The 23,581-nt window shown below is 39.1% G+C and overlaps 3 protein-coding genes across 4 annotated transcripts; 1 reads left to right on the top strand and 2 right to left on the bottom strand.

Annotated features, from left to right (window-relative positions):
- The first annotated feature begins 4,775 nt into the window (after positions 1–4,775).
- LOC145492189 (uncharacterized) lies at positions 4,776–12,368 on the top strand. Of its 2 annotated transcripts, XM_081471531.1 has the most exons (7): positions 4,776–6,543; positions 6,923–6,996; positions 7,320–7,427; positions 8,273–8,518; positions 9,139–9,266; positions 9,955–10,024; positions 11,387–12,368. In XM_081471531.1, the coding sequence occupies exons 1-7, from the start codon at positions 6,450–6,452 to the stop codon at positions 11,456–11,458; spliced, it is 792 nt and encodes a 263-aa protein (XP_081327657.1). In that variant the 5' UTR covers positions 4,776–6,449; the 3' UTR covers positions 11,459–12,368. The 2 variants fall into 2 exon arrangements, with proteins under 2 accessions (XP_081327657.1, XP_081327656.1); XM_081471530.1 differs by lacking the exon at positions 11,387–12,368 and having other exon boundaries at positions 9,955–11,384.
- Positions 12,369–12,468: 100 nt separating this feature from the next.
- LOC145492188 (potassium voltage-gated channel subfamily A member 1-like) lies at positions 12,469–14,637 on the bottom strand. Its single transcript, XM_081471529.1, has one exon. It carries the CDS (start codon positions 13,720–13,722, stop codon positions 12,472–12,474), a length of 1,251 nt encoding a protein of 416 aa, XP_081327655.1. The 5' UTR covers positions 13,723–14,637; the 3' UTR covers positions 12,469–12,471.
- Positions 14,638–16,202: 1,565 nt separating this feature from the next.
- Positions 16,203–23,339, bottom strand: LOC145493517 (rhomboid-related protein 4-like). Its single transcript, XM_081473000.1, has 3 exons — positions 22,466–23,339; positions 21,378–21,434; positions 16,203–20,103 (listed from the first exon to the last, which is right to left on the bottom strand). Exons 1-3 carry the CDS (start codon positions 23,139–23,141, stop codon positions 19,550–19,552), a joined length of 1,287 nt encoding a protein of 428 aa, XP_081329126.1. The 5' UTR covers positions 23,142–23,339; the 3' UTR covers positions 16,203–19,549.
- Between the last annotated feature and the right edge of the window lie 242 nt (positions 23,340–23,581).

Genomic DNA, 23,581 nt, shown 5'->3' with positions numbered 1-23,581 from the left:
TAGTCGTTGTTCTTGTTTTGTTATAGTTTTTTATATGTAAAGGGAGAGACACTTGTGCCTTAACAGTGTCAAAGTCAGTGAGCATCACCTGTTTTGGTAATTATATTACGCTATGTCGCCTCAACATTGAAATGCATTCAGAGATATGTTAGGAAATCTTTTTATAGTCGTTGTTCTTGTTTTGTTATAGTTTTTTATATGTAAAGGGAGAGACACTTGTGCCTTAACAGTGTCAAAGTCAGTGAGCATCACCTGTTTTGGTAATTATATTACGCTATGTCGCCTCAACATTGAAATGCATTCAGAGATATGTTAGGAAATCTTTTTATAGTCGTTGTTCTTGTTTTGTTATAGTTTTTTATATGTAAAGGGAGAGACACTTGTGCCTTAACAGTGTCAAAGTCAGTGAGCTTCACCTGTTTTGGTAATTATATTACGCTATGTTGCCTCAACATTGAAATGCATTCAGAGATATGTTAGGAAATCTTTTTATAGTCGTTGTTCTTGTTTTGTTATAGTTTTTTATATGTAAAGGGAGAGACACTTGTGCCTTAACAGTGTCAAAGTCAGTGAGCATCACCTGTTTTGGTAATTATATTACGCTATGTCGCCTCAACATTGAAATGCATTCAGAGATATGTTAGGAAATCTTTTTATAGTCGTTGTTCTTGTTTTGTTATAGTTTTTTATATGTAAAGGGAGAGACACTTGTGCCTTAACAGTGTCAAAGTCAGTGAGCATCACCTGTTTTGGTAATTATATTACGCTATGTCGCCTCAACATTGAAATGCATTCAGAGATATGTTAGGAAATCTTTTTATAGTCGTTGTTCTTGTTTTGTTATAGTTTTTTATATGTAAAGGGAGAGACACTTGTGCCTTAACAGTGTCAAAGTCAGTGAGCTTCACCTGTTTTGGTAATTATATTACGCTATGTTGCCTCAACATTGAAATGCATTCAGAGATATGTTAGGAAATCTTTTTATAGTCGTTGTTCTTGTTTTGTTATAGTTTTTTATATGTAAAGGGAGAGACACTTGTGCCTTAACAGTGTCAAAGTCAGTGAGCATCACCTGTTTTGGTAATTATATTACGCTATGTCGCCTCAACATTGAAATGCATTCAGAGATATGTTAGGAAATCTTTTTATAGTCGTTGTTCTTGTTTTGTTATAGTTTTTTATATGTAAAGGGAGAGACACTTGTGCCTTAACAGTGTCAAAGTCAGTGAGCATCACCTGTTTTGGTAATTATATTACGCTATGTCGCCTCAACATTGAAACGCATTCAGAGATATGTTAGGAAATCTTTTTATAGTCGTTGTTCTTGTTTTGTTATAGTTTTTTATATGTAAAGGGAGAGACACTTGTGCCTTAACAGTGTCAAAGTCAGTGAGCATCACCTGTTTTGGTAATTATATTACGCTATGTCGCCTCAACATTGAAATGCATTCAGAGATATGTTAGGAAATCTTTTTATAGTCGTTGTTCTTGTTTTGTTATAGTTTTTTATATGTAAAGGGAGAGACACTTGTGCCTTAACAGTGTCAAAGTCAGTGAGCTTCACCTGTTTTGGTAATTATATTACGCTATGTTGCCTCAACATTGAAATGCATTCAGAGATATGTTAGGAAATCTTTTTATAGTCGTTGTTCTTGTTTTGTTATAGTTTTTTATATGTAAAGGGAGAGACACTTGTGCCTTAACAGTGTCAAAGTCAGTGAGCATCACCTGTTTTGGTAATTATATTACGCTATGTCGCCTCAACATTGAAATGCATTCAGAGATATGTTAGGAAATCTTTTTATAGTCGTTGTTCTTGTTTTGTTATAGTTTTTTATATGTAAAGGGAGAGACACTTGTGCCTTAACAGTGTCAAAGTCAGTGAGCATCACCTGTTTTGGTAATTATATTACGCTATGTCGCCTCAACATTGAAATGCATTCAGAGATATGTTAGGAAATCTTTTTATAGTCGTTGTTCTTGTTTTGTTATAGTTTTTTATATGTAAAGGGAGAGACACTTGTGCCTTAACAGTGTCAAAGTCAGTGAGCTTCACCTGTTTTGGTAATTATATTACGCTATGTTGCCTCAACATTGAAATGCATTCAGAGATATGTTAGGAAATCTTTTTATAGTCGTTGTTCTTGTTTTGTTATAGTTTTTTATATGTAAAGGGAGAGACACTTGTGCCTTAACAGTGTCAAAGTCAGTGAGCATCACCTGTTTTGGTAATTATATTACGCTATGTCGCCTCAACATTGAAATGCATTCAGAGATATGTTAGGAAATCTTTTTATAGTCGTTGTTCTTGTTTTGTTATAGTTTTTTATATGTAAAGGGAGAGACACTTGTGCCTTAACAGTGTCAAAGTCAGTGAGCATCACCTGTTTTGGTAATTATATTACGCTATGTCGCCTCAACATTGAAATGCATTCAGAGATATGTTAGGAAATCTTTTTATAGTCGTTGTTCTTGTTTTGTTATAGTTTTTTATATGTAAAGGGAGAGACACTTGTGCCTTAACAGTGTCAAAGTCAGTGAGCATCACCTGTTTTGGTAATTATATTACGCTATGTCGCCTCAACATTGAAACGCATTCAGAGATATGTTAGGAAATCTTTTTATAGTCGTTGTTCTTGTTTTGTTATAGTTTTTTATATGTAAAGGGAGAGACACTTGTGCCTTAACAGTGTCAAAGTCAGTGAGCATCACCTGTTTTGGTAATTATATTACGCTATGTCGCCTCAACATTGAAACGCATTCAGAGATATGTTAGGAAATCTTTTTATAGTCGTTGTTCTTGTTTTGTTATAGTTTTTTATATGTAAAGGGAGAGACACTTGTGCCTTAACAGTGTCAAAGTCAGTGAGCATCACCTGTTTTGGTAATTATATTACGCTATGTCGCCTCAACATTGAAATGCATTCAGAGATATGTTAGGAAATCTTTTTATAGTCGTTGTTCTTGTTTTGTTATAGTTTTTTTATATGTAAAGGGAGAGACACTTGTGCCTTAACAGTGTCAAAGTCAGTGAGCATCACCTGTTTTGGTAATTATATTACGCTATGTCGCCTCAACATTGAAATGCATTCAGAGATATGTTAGGAAATCTTTTTATAGTCGTTGTTCTTGTTTTGTTATAGTTTTTTATATGTAAAGGGAGAGACACTTGTGCCTTAACAGTGTCGAAGTCAGTGAGCATCACCTGTCTTGGTAATTATATTACGCTATGTCGCCTCAACATTGAAATGCATTCAGAGATATGTTAGGAAATCTTTTTATAGTCGTTGTTCTTGTTTTGTTATAGTTTTTTATATGTAAAGGGAGAGACACTTGTGCCTTAACAGTGTCAAAGTCAGTGAGCTTCACCTGTTTTGGTAATTATATTACGCTATGTCGCCTCAACATTGAAATGCATTCAGAGATATGTTAGGAAATCTTTTTATAGTCGTTGTTCTTGTTTTGTTATAGTTTTTTATATGTAAAGGGAGAGACACTTGTGCCTTAACAGTGTCAAAGTCAGTGAGCTTCACCTGTTTTGGTAATTACATTAAGCACTTTCTCTTCGATAAGGAAATACATTCAGAGATATGTCAGGTTATCGTTTTATAATTGTGGGTCTTGAAAAGTTTTCGATATAAAGGGAGAGACACTTGTGCCTTAACAGTGTCGAAGTCAGTGAGCTTCACCTGTTTTGGTAATTACATTAAGCACTTTCTATTCGATAAGGAAATGAACTCAAATATATGTTAGGTTATCGTTTTATAATTGTGGGTCTTGATAAATTTTTGATGTAAAGGGAGAGACACTTGTGCCTTAACAGTGTCGAAGTCAGTGAGCTTCACCTGTTTTGGTAATTACATTAAGCACTTTCTCTTCGATAAGGAAATATATTCAGAGATAGGTTATCGTTAAGAATTGTGGGTCTTGATAAGTTCTTGATGTAAAGGGAGAGACACTTGTGCCTTAACAGTGTCGAAGTCAGTGAGCTCCACCTGTTTTAGTCATCCTGGTTTAGACAATTACATTAAGCACATTCTCCTCGAGAACGAAATGCATTCAGAGAAATATATTTTTAAGTAGGAATAGGCACTTGTTCGGTACATCAATAAGGTAAATTAGAAGGATGAGTATGTCTCATATTTAATTTATTATTACGTTATGAAATGTCGAAGGCCTGCTTGCAGTCAGGATCGTCAACGTCAGCCCCTTTAAAAAGAACTCCTTCAGCAGCAAGATATGAAGTCTTTAGCAGAGATAAATTTCATATCTCCAAGCAACCATGTAATATTCTGTTTATTATAACAAAAACCTACTAATTACGATGTTTTTGAAGATTTTCCGAAGATTTCAAAAGATTTGCAAAATGTTGTCCGAAGGTCGTACGAATGTCTCCGAACATTTTCCGAATTTTTTCGAAAATTTCCGAAGATTGCCGAAGATTGACGAGGAAGATCCGATGATGTTTCCACTTAATATCGATTTACTTTCGCTCATTCAGCATTTAAGCATGGCAAACTTGTCACAAAATGTTTCGAAATCGATATCTTAACATCGGGGAGCCCTGGGGACGAGTTTAGTCAAACAAGACAGTGTTAACTATCAAAGGCATTTTTGGTCGTTTTGGAATATTTTGGTTCGTTGTGGGTCGTTTTGGATCGTTTTGGGTTCGTTGTGGATCGTTGTGGGTCGTTGTGGATGGTTGTGGGTCGTTTTGGGTCATTTTGGGTCGTTTTGGGTGGTTCCTCGTTTTAGTAGTTACGACAGATACCTACACAATCTACATCTCATTAATCCCTACATATACCTACACAGCCTACTTCTCATTAATGCCCTACATATACCTACACAACCTCCATCTCATTAATCTCCCTCGTATACCTACACAGCAATACATCTCACCAATCGCCTACATATACCTACACAGCTTTCATCGTATTAATTCCCAACATATACCTACACAACCTATATCTCTTTAATCCCCTACATATACCTACACAACCTACATCGCATTAATCCCCTACATATACCTACACAATCTACATCTCATTAATCCCCTACATATACCTACACAACCTACATCTCATTAATCCCCTACATATACCTACACAATCTACATCTCATTAATCCCCTACATATACCTACACAGCCTACATCTCATTAATCCCCTACATATACCTACACAACCTCCACCTCATTAATCTCCCTCGTATACCTACACAGCAATACATCTCATCAATCGCCTACATATACCTACACAGCTTTCATCGTATTAATTCCCAACATATACCTACACAGCCTACATCTTTTTAATCCCTCACATTTACTTTCACAATCAAACCTGCAAGTCAAAAATCAAACCTACAACTCGCTTACGACTGTTGTGTACGTCATAAAAATGTCGTAGGATTTTAAAACATGTTTTAAAATGCTACGACAATCGTAGCCGCAATCGATAGAAAATGACGTATTTTGTGACAAATTTCTTGCGTCAAAATGGCGGACGGAGTTGTTGTTGACTGAGTCACATGAAGCCGTTTCTCGAAAAGTACTGAACGGATTAAAGCGAAAAATATCTCGTTATAAAGTTTTTTTTTTTTAAAGTACAGGACAGCTAAAATATCTGTTTAGAACTTTCGCTCTGAAAATCCCGATGCAAACTCTTGCATATTTAATTTAGTAAGTGAAAATGTGGTGCGCGTGTAAATGGTCCTTGGTCATGTCGTAGGCCCGTCGTAAGCTTGTGTTATAAGACAAAGTCGTACCGTGTAATTCGGCCCTAAGAACAAATATCCGAGCATATTTTCGCTTCAAATGGAGGCTATTGTGTGCGACCATTGTGTTTATTATCCTTCAAATATTTTTCGGAACACGGGCGATTTTGAAAATTGAGGAATTTCATTCGGATATTCCCCAGTTTTAGCTGGGGAATATTCAGTCATGTGACGCGTTTTGGCCAATCGCGGAAATATTTGATGTATTATAATGACTACTTCTACTTTCAGTGGTCACTCCCTAAGATTTATGTTGAAACATATGAAACGTCAAGTAAAAAGGTATCATTTTTGTTTTCCAACAACGTGTATTTTTATCATGTTTATCTCCGCAGTTTGCATGCTATTCCTTGTTAGGCTACGATGGCCAAAGAAAAAGAGTATTTACGATTTAGTTTTTGTACTGTATGGTCAGGAGACGTTGTCAACAGTCAGGGTTTATGAGAAGGATCTATCACGCTCTCGCATAGATTTGTCCATCTAAATTAAACTAGTGAGAGTTCTTTTCCACTATTGTGAAAATTACTGGGGGTTAAGGAATCATTCGCCTACAGCAGAGAAGTGTGAAGCGCAACGGGCAAGGAGAGCCGGCAGCCGGACCGTGAGGTAAGAAGGGAGACTGGGACTTTCATTAAGTCGCGGTCGCATAGCTACGAGGAGACGCGAAAATTCAAGATGGCGTCTGGAAATCCCTTGCTAACGTTAGAACGAATGTTAAATGGCAGAACAACCTTAAAAACACAAAAGGTTACGCACAACAACATCGTATGTAAGTAAAGTATTTATCGTCCTCGTTCTTCATCTAAAGATATGCTGCTGTAGTCTTAAAATCCTCGACGTGATCACTATGTTCTAGAACAACTGATCTGAATTCGAGTTCAACAGAAGTGTTCGTATAAAAACTCTCTACCAAACCTAGCTAAGATGTGCTAAGGAATATTACATGAAGTTAGGGTATAGTGTTCGGGAGCAAATCAAGCTAAATGCACACTGCAGCCATATCAAGAAATTGATAACAAGAGAAATTTTGATCCAAATAATTTACAATATCATCATATGATATAATGGCTACGGTTTGGTGGTAAATTTTGAGTGTAAATTTGATTGATTTTGATTCACTTAATGTGCATAATTGTGTATATTTTCAGGTATTGGAACAGAGCTTCTGAATGAAATCCAGCAAGTTATGAGAGAAGACAAAGAGAAAGCAGTCCGAGATGCTGTGAGTAGCTAAATGTCCACGCATGCTCTATTTTGCGCCTGCTTAAAGGGCGTGTTTGGAGATTTAAAATGAAAAAGAAAAAGAAACAAGAGAAAAAGGCTCTTTTTGTTTTAAGCTTTCTTTATTTTTTGAGTAATTTTTTGAAGTTACAAATTGACTAGGACATTATTTTGTAATACTAACAGACCCCAGCTTAAAAAAGTCTTGTAATCTGGGCTTCAGTGTCATTAGTATTATCATTACTCAATATTTGCTCATCTGGTCTGAAAAATTAACTGTACATCAAAAGGTAATGTTTTGAATGTTTCTTTCATAAATACCAGGTTGCTGCTGCTGAAGGAAAGGCACTTGCAAAGCTGAATCAATCTTTGAATGAACTAAGAGAACGAATGAATGAGGAGAGAGAACAGGCCTTGGAAGAAGCTAGGCTGGTAATATAATGGAAATAAAAGTCTTAATTTTATATGCTATTCTCTTGTCTTGACCATTTTTTGCTTGATTTCATATCAATTAATGTCAATATTTTTTTGCATTGTGGTGAATGAATTTGGCAAGAGTGATCCACATCTAATGTATTTGATTCTCTATGCAATAATAACAAGCTGATGTACTGATAACAGTGATGAGAAAACATAATCTTATGAGTGTTCTCATAAAACAGTAATAGAGAGTACCGGTAGTCATTGTGTTTCTCTCAGATCATACAATCATGCTAGTAGAAAAATACAATTGACGCCTGCTTTCTCAAACTCTCAAGGAAAACAAAAAATAGTTCAAGGTAGCAGAGGTTCAAGATAGCTAATACTAAGACTCAAAAAGCATATCCCAGGTAAACTGAAACTTGGAAGTGTTAAGCAATCAATACTTTGGCTAGGTGTTTTTCAGGCATCTAGTAATCAATTGGTCCACCACTTGTAAGTATTACATATATCTGTTAGGTGGAGCACAAGCTCAACCAAATTTCTGTTCAATATTTAGTGGATATAATCTGATGTTGCTTTCATTCATGTGAATCCTGATCTCAGATTATGTCAAATATGAATAAAATTATCTGCAGAAAATTCTCACCAATTGACAGCAGTTGAGAAACCTCTGCTTTTTATGTAGCCTCCTATACAGATGTGCTTATGGCTCGCCATGCACTCCTCCCGAACAAAGCAAAGAATGCTTGGCGAACTGATAGAGCATCAGTGTAAGAGCCTGCTCTTTATTGAAAATACAGTTTATAACCTCAGACAAGATTATTGGACTGCTTAATTTATTTTCTCTTTTTTAGCGAGCTGAGGAGCAAATGGCAGAAATTCAGTACAGATGTGAAGTCGCAGAGAAGAAGCGTGCACGTTCAGCTTGGGAGAGATCCCAGGAGGAAAAGCGGGTGGCTCTGCAGAAAGCAGCAGAAGAAGCCGAGAAAAGGAAACAAGAAGAAATGAAAAACCTTACAGAAACACTCACAAGAAAGTTGAGGAATGAAGCAGCACTGCAGAGAGAATTGGCTGTTGGGGAAGCACTTGCTGCTGCAAGGGTAATATTTTTAATGACATAATAATTATTTTATGATCATGTCTCATGAGGACTGGGAATGTCTAAACATCAGATAGAGTATAGCTAGAGAAGGGAGAAGATTTTGCAAGCCCAGAATCAAGATCATGATCACTCTACAAAATTATGAAGATAAGAATAGAGACATCCGTAATGCCTGCAATAAGTTTTTCAGTAAATGAAAGAAACTAGGGAAATTGGGAAACTTCTTTTGACCTTCTCTTTGTCATGGCTCTTGCTCTTGGCCAACCATTGTCACTTACAACATTGCTACCTCTTAAAAGCCTGAATTTTAAGGCATCTCTTTGAGTCACATGTGGCTAAAATTCAGGCTAGCCTCATTTGGGATGAATAATGGACTTGAGTCAGAATCTCTCCCCACCCCCTCGCTACCCCATAAAAAAAATGAGTCCAGTGCCTTTTGAGAGATTTCCTTTGAATTTCCCGGGGGGGGGGGGGTCATGGAACATTTCATGTAGGAGTCCTCCCCTGCCCCCACCCCCTTCCCCTTCAGGGGCTCAGACTGTCAACTTGATACCAACGTTTGAAACAAAAAAGTCATCAATTAGTGTTGATCTTTGGAATTGTTTTAACTCTACCTAGAAAAACGCTGAGAAACGTCGACAAGAGTCCATAAAAGAGACAACACGAGAATGCGAGAGCAAAGCTGCAGCTGAAGCAGCAAGAGTAGCTAGGACACACAAAAACAGAGTGGATGAACTCAATCAGAGGTAATGTTTATTTGAATTTTTCTCCATCTCGGGAGACCTATAATTAACAAATGGTGGATGAGCTGAAGTATGGTAGCAAGATTTGTCAAGAACGAGGTTTGTGGTCAAAAGTACAGTGAAGGATCGTTTTTTGAAGGGCCAGGAGTTTAGCCCTCACAGTCTAAAATAAAGTCAGCCGCCGACAGCTTTCACAAGTTGTTCATGTTGTTATCTAGGAGCGAATAGGTCACTGAAAATGCTTCAAGGCTCCGTCCACTCTATGCCGGAGAAATTTGAAAACGGTGTTTTCACTCTGAAAAAACATCGAGAGTTTTCCGTCCTTACTACGCCGGAAAAATTTGAAAACGCAGCAATCACGGGCCATTTTGGATTTAGTTTTGAAGAAATCTCTGTCAGGGAAATCACATGATCATCGTGACATCATCGTTCTTGTAAAGCTCCTTTTAGAAAATGTTTTCGGTCCACACTAAAACGCAAAGCCGGCGTTTTCAAATTTTGTCCGGTTTGAAGAGTGTTTTCAAAAAGCTCCGTTTTCGAAATAGATTAGTGTGGACGGCAGGCCTGACCGTAGAAATGAAGCTGCATTTTCAAGTTTCTCCAGCGTCGCGTGGACGGAGCCTAAGTTCAAACGTGTTCGTTTTATTAAACTGCGAGTCCATTTAATTATTAATTTTGAATTTCTTTGCAGAATAAATCACTTAACAAGAATGTTGGAAGACGAGAATGGCGCAAAACAGAAAGTAGAGAATTTGTTTCAAGTAAGTGTGTGTGGAAGTTGGTGCGAGAGAGTTTTGTGTTCATATCCCACAAACTACGTGAAGAACTTTCCCCCGCAAAAATAAGTTTTCAGAAATATGTGATGAGGCAATTTAACAAGGCATCTTTTGTAGCTGTAGTACACCACACTGGTGTGAATAGAACATTCTATTGAACTGAGTTTTTTTTTTCAATTTGTGGAAAAAGAACTTCATTTATGACCTTTTTACTAGTAATACAGTGGAATCCCCTTAACCCGGTCACAGCGCGTGCTTATTCTCTGAAGGAGAAAATTTTTTTTTTTACTCTATAGATTGATTTTATGAAAAGAAAGCCTTAAAATGTGAGAATGACGGTTAAGGGCTGTCTTTCTTATTTGTAGATTTTCCTACGAAGTGCCTTCGTACACAGCATGCAAAGTTTTCTTCCTCGTGAAATAGTCGTTTGCTTACACCTTGGCGTGCTAAGCAACTCTCTTGTCTCAAACCGAGATTTGCTGCGTTTCTTTATTTGATCTCACTGTACCACCTCTGCTAATAAAATTACGTGAAAATTAAATTTGTTTTCAAAGCAAGAAAGACAGAACAAGTTATTACGTCCCCGCAAGCGACCTCTGTGTAGTTAATTTGTTGTTCCACTAGCTTGGTTTATAACGTTAGGTGGTTTGCCACTGTAGCAGGTAAAACTTGTGACTAAAACAACGACGCGTCTCGCTATATAGGGACCTTCGTTGTCTTCTTAAACAACAGGCTTGTTAGATAGTCCTTGGGAATTTCTTTAAAAATGGTTTAATTTTGTAGAACAGTAATGGGCAAATGAGAGAAATCAATTAGGACGTGAGAGTGACTAGCCCAGAGGTAGCAAATGGTTACATTATGAACACATTTCAAAGTTTGAATCACTGCGACCCGAAGCTGCAACTGATAAAAATCTTTTTCTTTTTTTAACAAAAGAAATAGAATACTTTGTCTAGACTGCATGTGGAAATGTCTTCACACTTTGTTTACATTTACAAATGTTAATAGAGCGGTTTTCAATTGAGTGTCGTAAAACCAAAACCAAAGTAATCACTCTGGCCAATCACCGCCAATCCCAAAAGACACAGACAATCTAGTGAACCAATCAAAGCTCGAAGTAATTACAGGTAGCTGATGCGAAGCGCGGGAAAACGAGTGCCAATGAGTTACAATTGGTTTTGGTTTTACTTCTGATTGGATGAAAAGTGGCGCGAGTTTTTTTTAAGCCAATCGGGTAGCGTAATTCAGTGATGGAAAACCAATTACTTTTCGACACTCAAATGAAAACCGCTCTGTGCAATTACAGACAAAACCTCACTGAGATCAACAAACAATCTCGTCTTGCAGGAGATGAAAGAGGACTACAAGAGGTTTCAAGATTATACAAGAGGTTTCCATTCCGACTACCTCATGAAATGACCCAGTCTCTCTCGGATATAATGAACAGTTTCGGAGAATTAAGTAAAGAGAATCTGAGTTCAAACTACCTAAACGTAAAACCCAGTTAAATCTCTCCCGTGTCCGATTTTCACCATTCCAGTATAAAAAAAAATGTTTTTTCAGTTCGCGGGAAAAAGGAAAATCGTTATTAATAGCTTCTTTGTTGTTATAACAAGAACAAATTTAAGCCTGGACGGTTACAAATGAAAAATTTTCATTTTTATTTAAAAAAAGAAAAGACCGGCATTATTTATATATGAGCAATTATACATATTTCTCACCACGACTGGAATGAAAGGAAAACATTATTACCACTTCGTTTGCGGGTTCAGTGGCTGGTATTTATTAGTAACCTGTTCGTGCTTGCTTTTTAATTTCCACCAGTCGTTGCGTTGAGTTTGGTCATTGCACCCCATGGGTTCTTTCACGGCAACATAATTTACTCTCACAACCTTTTATTTCACACGCGCGTCATTCCAAATGAACGTAAAGAAAAGAGATTTATAGGAAATTGGTATTTATTAAAATTTCGCGTCAAATGATAGAAAGAAAGTCGCGCCACAATTTCAAACAAAGAATTTCGTCTTATTCAGCCCTCGGCATTAACCAAAGACCAAAATTAATTTGACGAACAGTCAGCTGGGTGGATAGCCCATTGAGTTTTGGCAAAACAAGACATTGTTTAGCATTCGATAGGATTGCAATTAATTTCCACTTCTCAAAGCAATATAACCCCAAGAAATTACACATGCGGTGGTCAAAAGAACGTAATTTGAAGTCTTTTGCTTGCCAATCTCAGCTTTTTTTTAAAGAAAAAAGTGAGTGTGCATCGCAGACACATCGAATATGTTGTAAAATTACTTTTAATTTATGTACATAGGCTTAACACTAATAAAGTAGGTTTTCATCGAATTTCTTTAATGAATTCTGTCTATTACATGGCAAAAGTCCCTTATTTTTATCGTAATTCCATTAGCTGTAAGAGTACTGTTTCAGTGGGTTTCTTCACTTGAATTCAATGGCGAATAATGTTCGCTTGTTTCCGATGTGTCGCGGTTGTCTTGAATATTTCGTTCGTTTTTTTCCATGATGTTTTTGTAGTAAAGGGTATTAAAATTCGATACGAACGTTAGTACGGGTAGAGCAAGTGTCAAGGCGCCGAATATGGCACAAGCGGCCGACATTACTTTTGCCAGTGCGGTGTGCGGTACCATGTCCCCATAACCAATCGTTGTAATTGTTTGCAGTGAGAACCAAAACGTCGCTGGTACACTAACAAAATCTGTGTCAGGGCTTCCCGTTTCTATGTAGTACAATAGACTAGAAGTAACTACAACACTTAAAAATAGGCACAAGATGAGAAGACCTAACTCGCGAAAGCTCTCTAACACACAATAACCGATAATCTGAAGACTTTTTGAATAGCGAGACAACTTGAAAATTCTGAACACGCGAACAATCCGCAAAATTCGGAGCGCAGCAACCGAGCTTGTCTCGGACTTGTCCAGGAGCAGCGTTATGTAAAACGGAGCGATGGCCATCAAGTCTATGAAATTTAAAAGCGACGCAAAAAAGTGGTACTTGTTAGGGGAAGTGAACAACCGTACCAAATATTCAATCGTAAACCAAGCGTTGAAAGATAATTCCAGTGTGAACCAGGTGTCCTCCGTCCATGATTGTTCCGCCATGACATTTGTAAAATTGTTGGTGTAGTTTTTCTTTTGCTTTATGGAGGGGACTGTCTCTGCGATAGAAACGGTTATCGCTAAAACAATGATGGCCACAGAAAAGACAGCTAAACACGACGCGGCTGTGGAAGTGTCTGGTTGATCGAAAAGCTCCCAGATTTTGCGTTGAAGTTTATTTTCGGGATGCTCCTTAGCTTCCTCGTCCATACTCAGGTAGCCTTCCTTTAGGCGAATGTCGCTCAAAATCTCGTCCCCCAGCTCAAAAAATTCGACTTCTTCCTTGAAAATACACATTGGTACCTCTTCAGGACGCTTGAGTCGTCCGCTGGATTGATAATAATAAAGAATTGCCTCGAACGCCGCGCGATTTCGATTGAAGAAATACTCGTGAAATTCCGGCACGTAGAACTTGCTGCGTTTTTCCTCGTCGCCCAGAAGCGTGTCTGGAAAACGTGAAAGTGTCGTCTGCCGCGTTTCGAATATCATACCGCTCACGTTTATCACGACACGGTCGTCGTAGATAACGCGGTTTAACGAATCGCGGGAGGAACACATTCTGATAACGTTGTGCGATTCCTGTGCGAGGTGTTCTCACTGCAGTGTGTCAGTTGGGACCTTGTAAGTTGATTTTCTCGGAGCAAATGAGTCATTTAATAGACCGCACGAGAGTAAACAACCCGATGTGTGCCCGTGATACAAGAGTGGACGACATCGGCGGTTCAGCCTGTCAATTCTCTCAGTTAATGTCAAAGCTGTGAACGTGGAATGAATAATTTATGCAGCTGTCCTCAAGAATGACTTCAGGGAAGCGAAGAGTTGCGAAGAAAAGACACAGAGGAACGTCAGGATGTCTTTATTCCAGATTTGAGTTGTTTTAAAAAGGTCGTCTTCAAAACTTTAATTCTTTCTAAATAATGAAAGTTAAGTCGTTATCGAAAGGACTTCATACATAATTTAAGTGGAGAAGTGTGATTTTCGAGTGTTCTTATGTGTAAATTCAACAACACCTGTATTTTTCGAGCACTCTAATTTTTTTGCGCTAGGGTGCAATTTGGAAGCTTTTTGTTTTTCCTGATGTTTGCCTTTTGTCCCATAGCTCGGCCGCCATTTTTTAAAGGCTTAATATATCGTTGCAGGTGATTGGCAAATAATTATCAATTCGGACTCGTTAGTTTGAAAATTTACGAGGGCGACATTTTAGCATTTATTTATCCGCATTAGACGATACAATCGTTTGAATGTATGATCACAAAAACCACTAATTCCTGTCATTTGGATTTGATATTTCACTCTTGCGAAAGTAAAAAGATATCTGACGCACGTCCAAAGAGATTATCCTAAGAGTCTACGACAGAGATTGGCCTGAAAATTCAGTTAAATATACCTACCAAATTGCCTTTGTTTAAAATCAGTGAGCCGCACGCAATCTAGATCTTCTTCAAAGCCTCTTGTTGATGACTGACAGTGACAATTTACACCCACGAAATTCCGAATTAACATGCAAATTTTTGGACGGTATTACAGTGTTATGATTTTGACATGAAAATATCTTGATTTGTGAAATCCAGATGTTCAAATATTTGTTTTCTTACATGTTCTTTAGTAATCAAACGGCTTTGTCTTGTTCTCACCTTGTTGGCTTATAAAAAAAATTTTTTGAGCGCAGTGTACAGCTCCGAAGCAACATATAAAGTGTGCATTTAACTGCGTGAATAAAAAAGAACAAATTGCTTGGCGACTGGAAACCCAAACAAAGGGGCAAATTATATAGCATCTGAAAGCGTAAATATTGGAGAAATATTAGTAAGCAGCAATATGTTTTCACAAAGACAAGTGATGAACAAGTTGTTTCATAAAAAATTGAATAATAATTCATTTTGTAGCGTATGGGAAGGCAGTTTTCAGATACGAATCGAGTATGACAAAATGTGTCTTTTTAGCGTTGACACAAATATCAACATTTAAAACATATTACAGAGTACACAGAAGCAATTTGCCTCAAGCTCTGAAACAAGTTATCCGGACCAAATATTGTTATACTTTTCCTGTAATATTTTGTCATATAAGGTTTCAGAACACGTTATCTTAGAAAAGAAATCACCGTCACAACAAGATTAGAGCAGCGAGTAAAAAGAACAAAGCATTATTCATCAGTCTGTAGAATATTTATTATGAATATTATTTGCACCTGTCATCAGCCCACAATTATTCTTCTGGTGACAGATTTTTATCTCAGTTTCTCAAATGTATCGTAATCTTGCGATACAAGCTTTTATATACGGACGTAATTGAAGTGAATGCTAAGGAATTCCTGGGTCCATCAAAACTATATGGGCAAGTTTGATTTCTAGCGGTTTCAGCAGTCTATGATCGAGACACGCAACCGAAAAAGATTAAGGGCCTCTTCATATCAACCTAGTAACCGGGCAGGCTCGGTTACCGGGACGAGTATTATTGTCTGTTCGCATGGGAAATTTCAGCCTGGTCGACCGGGATGAAATCAAAATGGTGCCACACAGGCGGTGTTGGACACGGCTCGCAAAGCATGCCGGGAGAACTTTTCCCTGGCTCATTTTCATCTGATCGCTGAACGGCAAATATCTCCACGCGCTGATGGTGATGTGGAAATATGACTTACAGGAGGTTCGCTCGCATCCGATGCTGAAAGAAATCTGAAATGACATCCATATAAAATGTTCCGCAGGCCAAGTAATAGCTGTAGACAACTTCTGCTCGATTTACAAAGCCACCATTTTCAGTACTGAACAGATGATTTTAGGAATCGAAACCTGGGTGCCACATAAAGTTGTATCGTTCGCGACCAGCGTAACCCTTTTGACTCTCGTGACTTTACTATTATTGACTATAATCGCATACTTCTTAAGTGGAAATGCACTCAAGGCAAAAATTATGCCATTTTGGCCGCTATGTTGCGAAAGCGAAGCTATTTTCTCAAAAAACCTTTTCTTTCGGAGTGTTTATATGGGGAAATTTTCATCCCGGTTGTGATCTCGGTTGTGGAAAGCAAGATCGAAATTTGAAATGAGGGGAGATCTCGGTAACCGGGCCAGCTCCTTCAACCGGGCTCATATGAAGAGGCCTTAAGACGAGAGGGTGAAGACCGTTATCAGGCTTGGGAGTTTAAAGCCTGGTTTTCACTAACGACGCAAGCACAAGCGCAAGCACAAGCGCAAGCACAAGCGCAAGCACAAGCGCAAGCACAAGCGCAAGCACAAGCGCAAGCACAAGCGCAAGCACAAGCGCAAAGACAAAAATTCTTATTTCACCGTGAAAACGGACTTGAAGCAGGCATGAGCACAAGCGCAAGCACAAACGTAAGGATCAAAATTTTTCCTTTTTCTTGCGCTTGCGCTTATGCTTCTGTTTGCGCAACAACAAGTGAAAACGAAATACCGCTCAGGCATAACACGAGCATAAGGATATCTACCACACGTGGCTATGTTTGGCCGATGAAAACACTGGATCCAGGTTACCTCGCGCCTAAACAGTTTGGAACGTACGGATGATTTTGCTTGTGCTTGTGTTTGCGTCGAATTTCGTTTTCACTTGGGTCATCCCTATTGCCTGCGCTTGTGCTTGGGTCGCTAGTGAAAACCAGGCTTAAGAAAACCACAACGGCAACGACAACGTCACTAAACAAAAGGTTTAATGAGCTATACAATGGCTGTGCAAGTGCATTATAATTCTTTGTACATTTCTTTGCCGTCCTTTGCAAAACAACAACGTGAAATGAACAAATTCTGGAGAACGTGAGCCACGACGGATAATTTTTAAAATTCCTATTTCGAATTTTACGCTTCGTTCCATATTCAGTATAGCTAAGAGAAACAAAATAAATGACTTTAGAGTATCACGACTTCGTAGGTAAAATATAACTTCAGTTTTCAATCGACGTTGTCCTCGGCGTCGCTGTCTTAGTTAGGAGTTTTAGCAATGCCGACGGCGACGCTGAGGACGGCGCCTTGTAAGAAAATGGATTTATATTTTACCTTCGAATGTCTCAACTGTGTAGATCTTTTCAGTACGCCTATCGGTCTAAAAACTTGCTCAGGCTAAACATAAAATGAGAACGCTCAGTTCCAAAGGAACAAACGAAAATTGAGCCATTGCGGTTCGCGTCCTCCAAAATACGTAGAACTTTGAAGACGGCTAAGAATTGTACAAAGATTTATAACGCACGTGCAGAACTATTGTTCTACTCATTAAACCTTGTGTTTGGTGACGTTCTCGTTGGCGTCGCCGTTGTCATTTGCTAAAGCAGTTTCCCCCACATTTCAGCCCGTAAGGTCGGCATTAACCAGGGCACATGTTGCGGGGCATGAAGCGGAGACGTGTTGCAATGACACTTTCTCCGTACGTGTGGCATGCCCGTTTTTTGCGAAAAAGTTGATGCAAAATACTGCATGAAATTCAGTTGGTTTGAATTCGCTCGTCATGAAGTAGGAACAAAATGACCTCAATTTTCAATGACGCATCGTGCACACCGTTCTAGCAAACTGTCCCCGCTACAACATAGAAATGAACCAATATCCGCTTGTTATGCACCAGCTTGTGTGCTGTCCCAACTGCAACACGCGTGCTACGCGCACTCACGAAGGGGCTCCTCCGCGATTCACGTACCCTCCACTTGTTCCCTGGTGTTTGCCGACTGTTATATTTTCATGGATTATCACTACCACTTTTTATCAGCTGAACAGCTGTAATCATGGCATCAAACAAATGTCCAATCAATGGTGAACACGTTTTGAACATTTTATTGACGGAACAGATTACCTATCAGAAACACCCTTAAAATTAGCTTTAAAGGTATTTATAATTGTAGCCCCCAAAACGAAATTACTGGAGGGAATTCAGAGCGACCTTAACGTCTGAAAATTTAAGGAGGTTCTGAACCCTCTCCAGAGAATTTTTTTTTAAAAAAAAAAGCCAAAACTTGAAACTTTGTATCATGTTAATTACAGTTTGACAACTATCGCACTCGAACCTCTAGGACTACAATTTTCCAAATACTTCAGTCTTGGTTTGCTAAGTGTTCAGTATATTTATTCAACTCTTGAATTGACCAATACACAGGGACTACTTCACTAAGAACGTTTGTGTACATCTTTCCGACTGCACTGAGTCCGCGATTTCTGTGACGTTAGTTGCCTAGTTCCTAGGCCACGATATTTCGCCGTGGTTAAACGTTTTCGGGTTACGTCGTTCCGGATACGTCACCGAAATCAAGTGATCGTTAAAGGCCTTGGAGAAAGCTGTACCGGAACGAGGCAAGGACGTTACCAAGCAACATAGCGTCACCTGATGACAAGTTCACGTAACAACCGTTGCTTTTTCTGATATGATATCACGAATCGCGAACTCGTGGTTAAGATAATTTATGAAAATAAGCCGAAGCAGCGTTTGTCTAACAAGCACGAAAACCTGTTATATAAAACCTAATATACATTTACTCTGCTAAAATTTGAATGTACACCTATTTCTACAACAAATAAATCAACGTTGACACCGCAGCTGCCGACAAAAATCATGAGGCCTGCAAATACAGCGATAACAAAAGTAAGAGAAGTACTTCCTTTCCATCTCTAAATCAGTTTAGTCTGCTGTAGGGTGAGTGGGCTTAACTGCAGAATACCCGGCCACTCCAAAAACACTTCTTGAAACTGTGGCTACGCGACTACGTGGCCAGGTAGCCACGTAACAATGTAACGTGTCCATTTCTCGTTCTAAAAACGTGAAAAAGAGAAAGACACAGCACAAACTGCGTGGCCGCGTATCCAGGTTTTTAAGGGGTACACCTTCGAATGGCCGGGTATTCTGCAGTTACTCCAGTGAATGTACCTGTAATGAATAAATTTCTTCCTTACTATTATCTGTAATAATTTATATAATTTAGACCTCGCTGGTTTATTTTGTAATGGATGGAAAAGCCATTGGTTTGGGCGAATTTGAAAAAAAAGGGGAATACGAATATGCTACAACCTTGAATTTTCACCATGGATAGAACTTTTGAAAGCTAACGGTTTTACGAAAGTTTCACCTTGGATAAGGTTTTTGAAAGCCAACGATTTCGGCAAAAACAATCGTCATCCTCGATCGGCCATTACAGTCTCCCTTTTTAAATTATGTAAAAACGAATGAAAATTACAGCTGGCCGAGAATAGGATCCCTTTTAGTTTCCATCAGTCAATTACAGCCCACTTAAGGTATTTTTGAACATAGATGATGTAAAGAAAAGGTCTTTGATAGCGCCGAGATGTGAAAACGGCCGTTTCTGAGAACGTCATCAGAAAATTCCTCTTGTCCAACAAAATTATTGCAATACACGCAATGAAGCCTGTAAAGGTGAATTTTAAACTAAGGCCTATCTTTCAAATCGTTGAATTCTTCTTCTCCGGATTTCGTCCAAGGAACTTTGGCTTTCCGTGGGGTATGGCAACGAACTCCCTGGGTGTCCGTTAACGACGTGTTCCGCTGAAGGAGCTGAGGGTTCTGGGCCTGTGGAATACAATCCTCCCCCCTGTGAAGGGTAGGGTGGAGATCGCGAAAATGTCGCATCTGTGTAAGACGGAGGGTCGAGGAGCCTGGGATAAAGGCCTCCTGTCTGTGGGTAGGGTGGAGATTGCGATGTCGCACCACCAGGAGTGGTTGACCGGGGATTGGACAGACCCTCGTCTCGTGCGGGATATGGCGGGGGTACTGAGGATGGCCCACCTCTTCGAGGCCTTTGATCATTGGACCATCTAGAAGGCTCCCCTCCAGCACTATCAAGGCTTTCTCTAATCGCAGACTGTATCCCGGGATCATAGTCCTCTAGAGTGGGTGATCGATTCATGTGTGTTTCCTGGAGGCTTGCTCTAATGGCTGCTCTGAGTTCTTCATCTGAATCAGAGTCATTTGGAGTTCTCTGCCTTCCACCTGTGGAGAAAGAGCACAGGCGATAAGAACTGATCATTCCCACTAAAAGGTTTAGAGCACATGAAAACATCTGTAGTCCAGGACTGGCCCTCCCTCTGTCACGCAATCCTACGGTATCGGGAGAGAAGGTCCTCTCTCCCCATACTCTGATAGTGTAGTGTCGCATGACAGAGAGGGGGCCAGAACTGGGTTAAAAACTCCTGTAGTTTGTCCAATTACTTTAGAACTCACTGAATAAAATAACGGTAACACAGAAAGAGTACCAAAAAACCCCCAGCAATGTTTGGAACCATAGCCTGTGAAGGAGACATATTTCTGGTTGTCGCTCGTCTCCGCTGAAAATAAGTTATTTTTGGTGGAGACAAGTGACAGCCGGAAATACATCTGCGTTTGCATGCTATTAGAACCACAGCTAAAATAAAATTTACAATATGATCAAGGGTGACAACAGGTTTATGAGAATTCTTTGGTTTGTGAGAGTTTTTACTTTGTCACCATCCAAATGTTTTGGTCTCATTCTTGCACTAACTTTGTTTCATGTACTTTCTAACTACATGTCTTTTTGAGCAAGTTTACTAGTTTCTATGACCTCAAGAATCAAATGTCAATACCATTCTCAACAATATTACTTTCCCAGTTTAATGCACTTATCACCCACTTCCCTCTTGGGGCTGACCCCTCACCTAATCAGAGGAATATGCTCAAAAAACAGGGATATTACAAAGAATCTTTTTTTTCTGGGTAGGGAAAATGGGATTGCTAATCTGACAGAAGACGTAGCGTTAAGCGTTAGGCCCAGTTCAGATGCCAAACATTTCACGAGCCTAACCTAATACGTTGAATTAAGTACATGAAAAGTTTGGTGTCGGAATCAGTTAAGAACAGCTGTTTAAATTTGGAATGGGTCAGCCATTCTTCCTGCCTAGCTCAGCTGGGAAATTTGGCTTTGGAACAGCTTAAATTCAGACACCAAACTTTTCATGTTCCAAACCTAATGCATAAATAAATTGTTATAACATATTTTACAAGCAGTTTACACTTTGCCTGAAGATTAGTGACATTTCGAAATGATGTGGTTCAAACTAAATTAAGTTCAGCAAATTAAGTTTGATGTCAGGCGTACTTTTGATAATTAGGGTCGGTCCAAATTGAAATTAAGTGTGGCTCATGAAAAGTTCAGCATCTGAACTGAGCCTTAAGTTCTCATGCCCACTGGAAAAATCAATCTTCCTGTTTTGCATGGAAGAGGACCACAAGACAAGCCAGTAAATTACCTGTTGTTCCGGCATGATAGGTATAGGAACGTCTCATTCCTCTTGTCACTACAGAGCCTGAAAGATAGCAGGAAGCACACTTTCAAAAAGAACATTATTGCCCTTTCCTTTACTAGAAACCAAATTAGAGAAGAGTCTATCATGCAATATATATTAGCGAGCTTGAGCAAACCACGATGCCAAGGGCAACAAGAATGTCACCAAACAAATGGTTTAATGAGCAGAACAATGGCTGTGCACGTGCCTTATAAATCTTTGTACATTTCATAGCCATCCTATGCAAAACAACAACGTGAAATAACAAAGTTTTGTGTATTTTGAAGAACATAAGCCAGGATGGATAATTGTCCTATTTTCTTCTTGAATTGATCACCAGCGTTACATCTTGAGTTTGAGAAGAGTTTAAGATCGTTCGGTGTACTAGACAGTTCTAGATAATTTTGAAATTATCATTAACTGGTCATGCGGGAAACAGTGAGTTTTGTTTCCCCTCGACCTCAGTTTTCCCCTCGGCAAACACTGAGGGCCTCAGGGAAAAAAACTCACTGTTTCCCTTGAGTGCTTATTACACTAAGTAAACAAGGTCTATAATAAACACCTTGTGCTATCTTCCAGGGTGCATTCAGTGTAGGTTATGCCGACGATCTTTGGCACAGCCTTTAAAAGCTAGCAGCGTTCTACTGAGCAGTTGGAGTTTTTGGCATATAGCCGTGTACACATTTATATTTGCTGGTTCTGGCATATAAATGCTAAATTATGCAATGTGACTTGGCCTGATAACAATGGCCTCTTAACTTTTCTTTATCCCCCATATCCTGGCTGATAACACACATGTTATACCATCCACATGAGTCCAAATTTTCCCACCTGCTTTGGGTTACCGGCAGCATTTTTAAAATAGCATTCTTCGGCATGGCACTTTGGTCGCTTGCCAGGCATGTGGTGTGGAATTTAAAAAGCCTTGAGGGTATCTTCGACATGAAAGTCTGGCAGAATGCACCCTGGGCCATCTTTTCACTCCTATCTACTGGAATACAATGCTTGCTGAAAACGTTACTGCAAACACTATAATAATAGGAGACACCCACCTGCACCACTGACTTTATCCATGAAATACTTCAGAGGACCTTTCACGTACATCATTCCAACAAGAATACCTGCCAGATGACCAGTAAATGAGGCATGAGGGACTAACAGCTGAATCACAATCAACTCGACCCAGCAAGCCCATCTCATGGGTACGGGGAACATACCCATCACCATAGATACACCAGAGGGTAGGTGGTAAGTTGTAAGAACTTTCAGGGCGAATATAACTCCTGAAAATCCTGCAGCACAAGTGTAAATGTACGAGTAATCTTCTGTTATGTTCGCCAGAGCAATGTCCAGTGCAACCAGCACCGTGTTTGTTAAGGCGGTAAACACTGCCAAGACGTACAAGAATCTTGAGCTTCCCATTCTTCTTTCAAGTGACATGCCTTTCCAAACGAACGAAGCCATGTTGTAGTACAGATGGAAGTCGTCCAAGTGGTAAAATGCAGCGAGAATGAGACGCTTCCAGTCGCCATGAAACCAGACGTGATGAGCACTGACACAAGCTTTCCCAAGAGGTGGAAGACTTTTCAATAGCTGAAGATAAACTGCGACGTTTATACCGATAAACGAGAGTGTCACTGGAGGAATCCTGTTGAACCCGATGTTGTATAGCTGGCTGATTAATAATAACAGACCGATACCAGGACCTCTTCTACGACGTTGAAACATGGTCGATCTCACAAATTGCAAGACTTTTCCTTCGACCGATCACAAAGTTTTCTCTTTTTGCACAAACACGGAGATTTGAATCGTCACTTTGACAATCGGAGTGTTTACATCATGATATCTGCGACTGACGTGTAAATTTTGTATTGAATTTCGTTCAATTTCAAAAAACACTTTAGTCATCGCTTTTCACATCACCCGCCATCTTTGGTCGCGCGAAATAAGGCGAAAGCAAAATTTTGTCTTGGAGTGGAGTGGGATAATGACGTAAAGGTTTCGTTGCCTTTTTCTCTAATTATTAGTCCTTTAAAATACAAATGAGGTTTTCCTATTCAAAAAATAGATAAATTAATTAAAATAATGCACCCTTTTACACCGAAGGAAGGAATATCGTCCTTTGGAAAGTTGCAAAACAAAGAAAGGAACTTACCCTCTCCCTATTA

This window comes from Orbicella franksi, chromosome 7 (assembly GCF_964199315.1).
Source record: "Orbicella franksi chromosome 7, jaOrbFran1.1, whole genome shotgun sequence".
Taxonomy (NCBI): domain Eukaryota; kingdom Metazoa; phylum Cnidaria; class Anthozoa; order Scleractinia; family Merulinidae; genus Orbicella; species Orbicella franksi.
The sequence above is the reverse complement of the archived record's forward strand: the minus strand, read 5'-3'. Positions and strand labels throughout refer to the sequence as shown.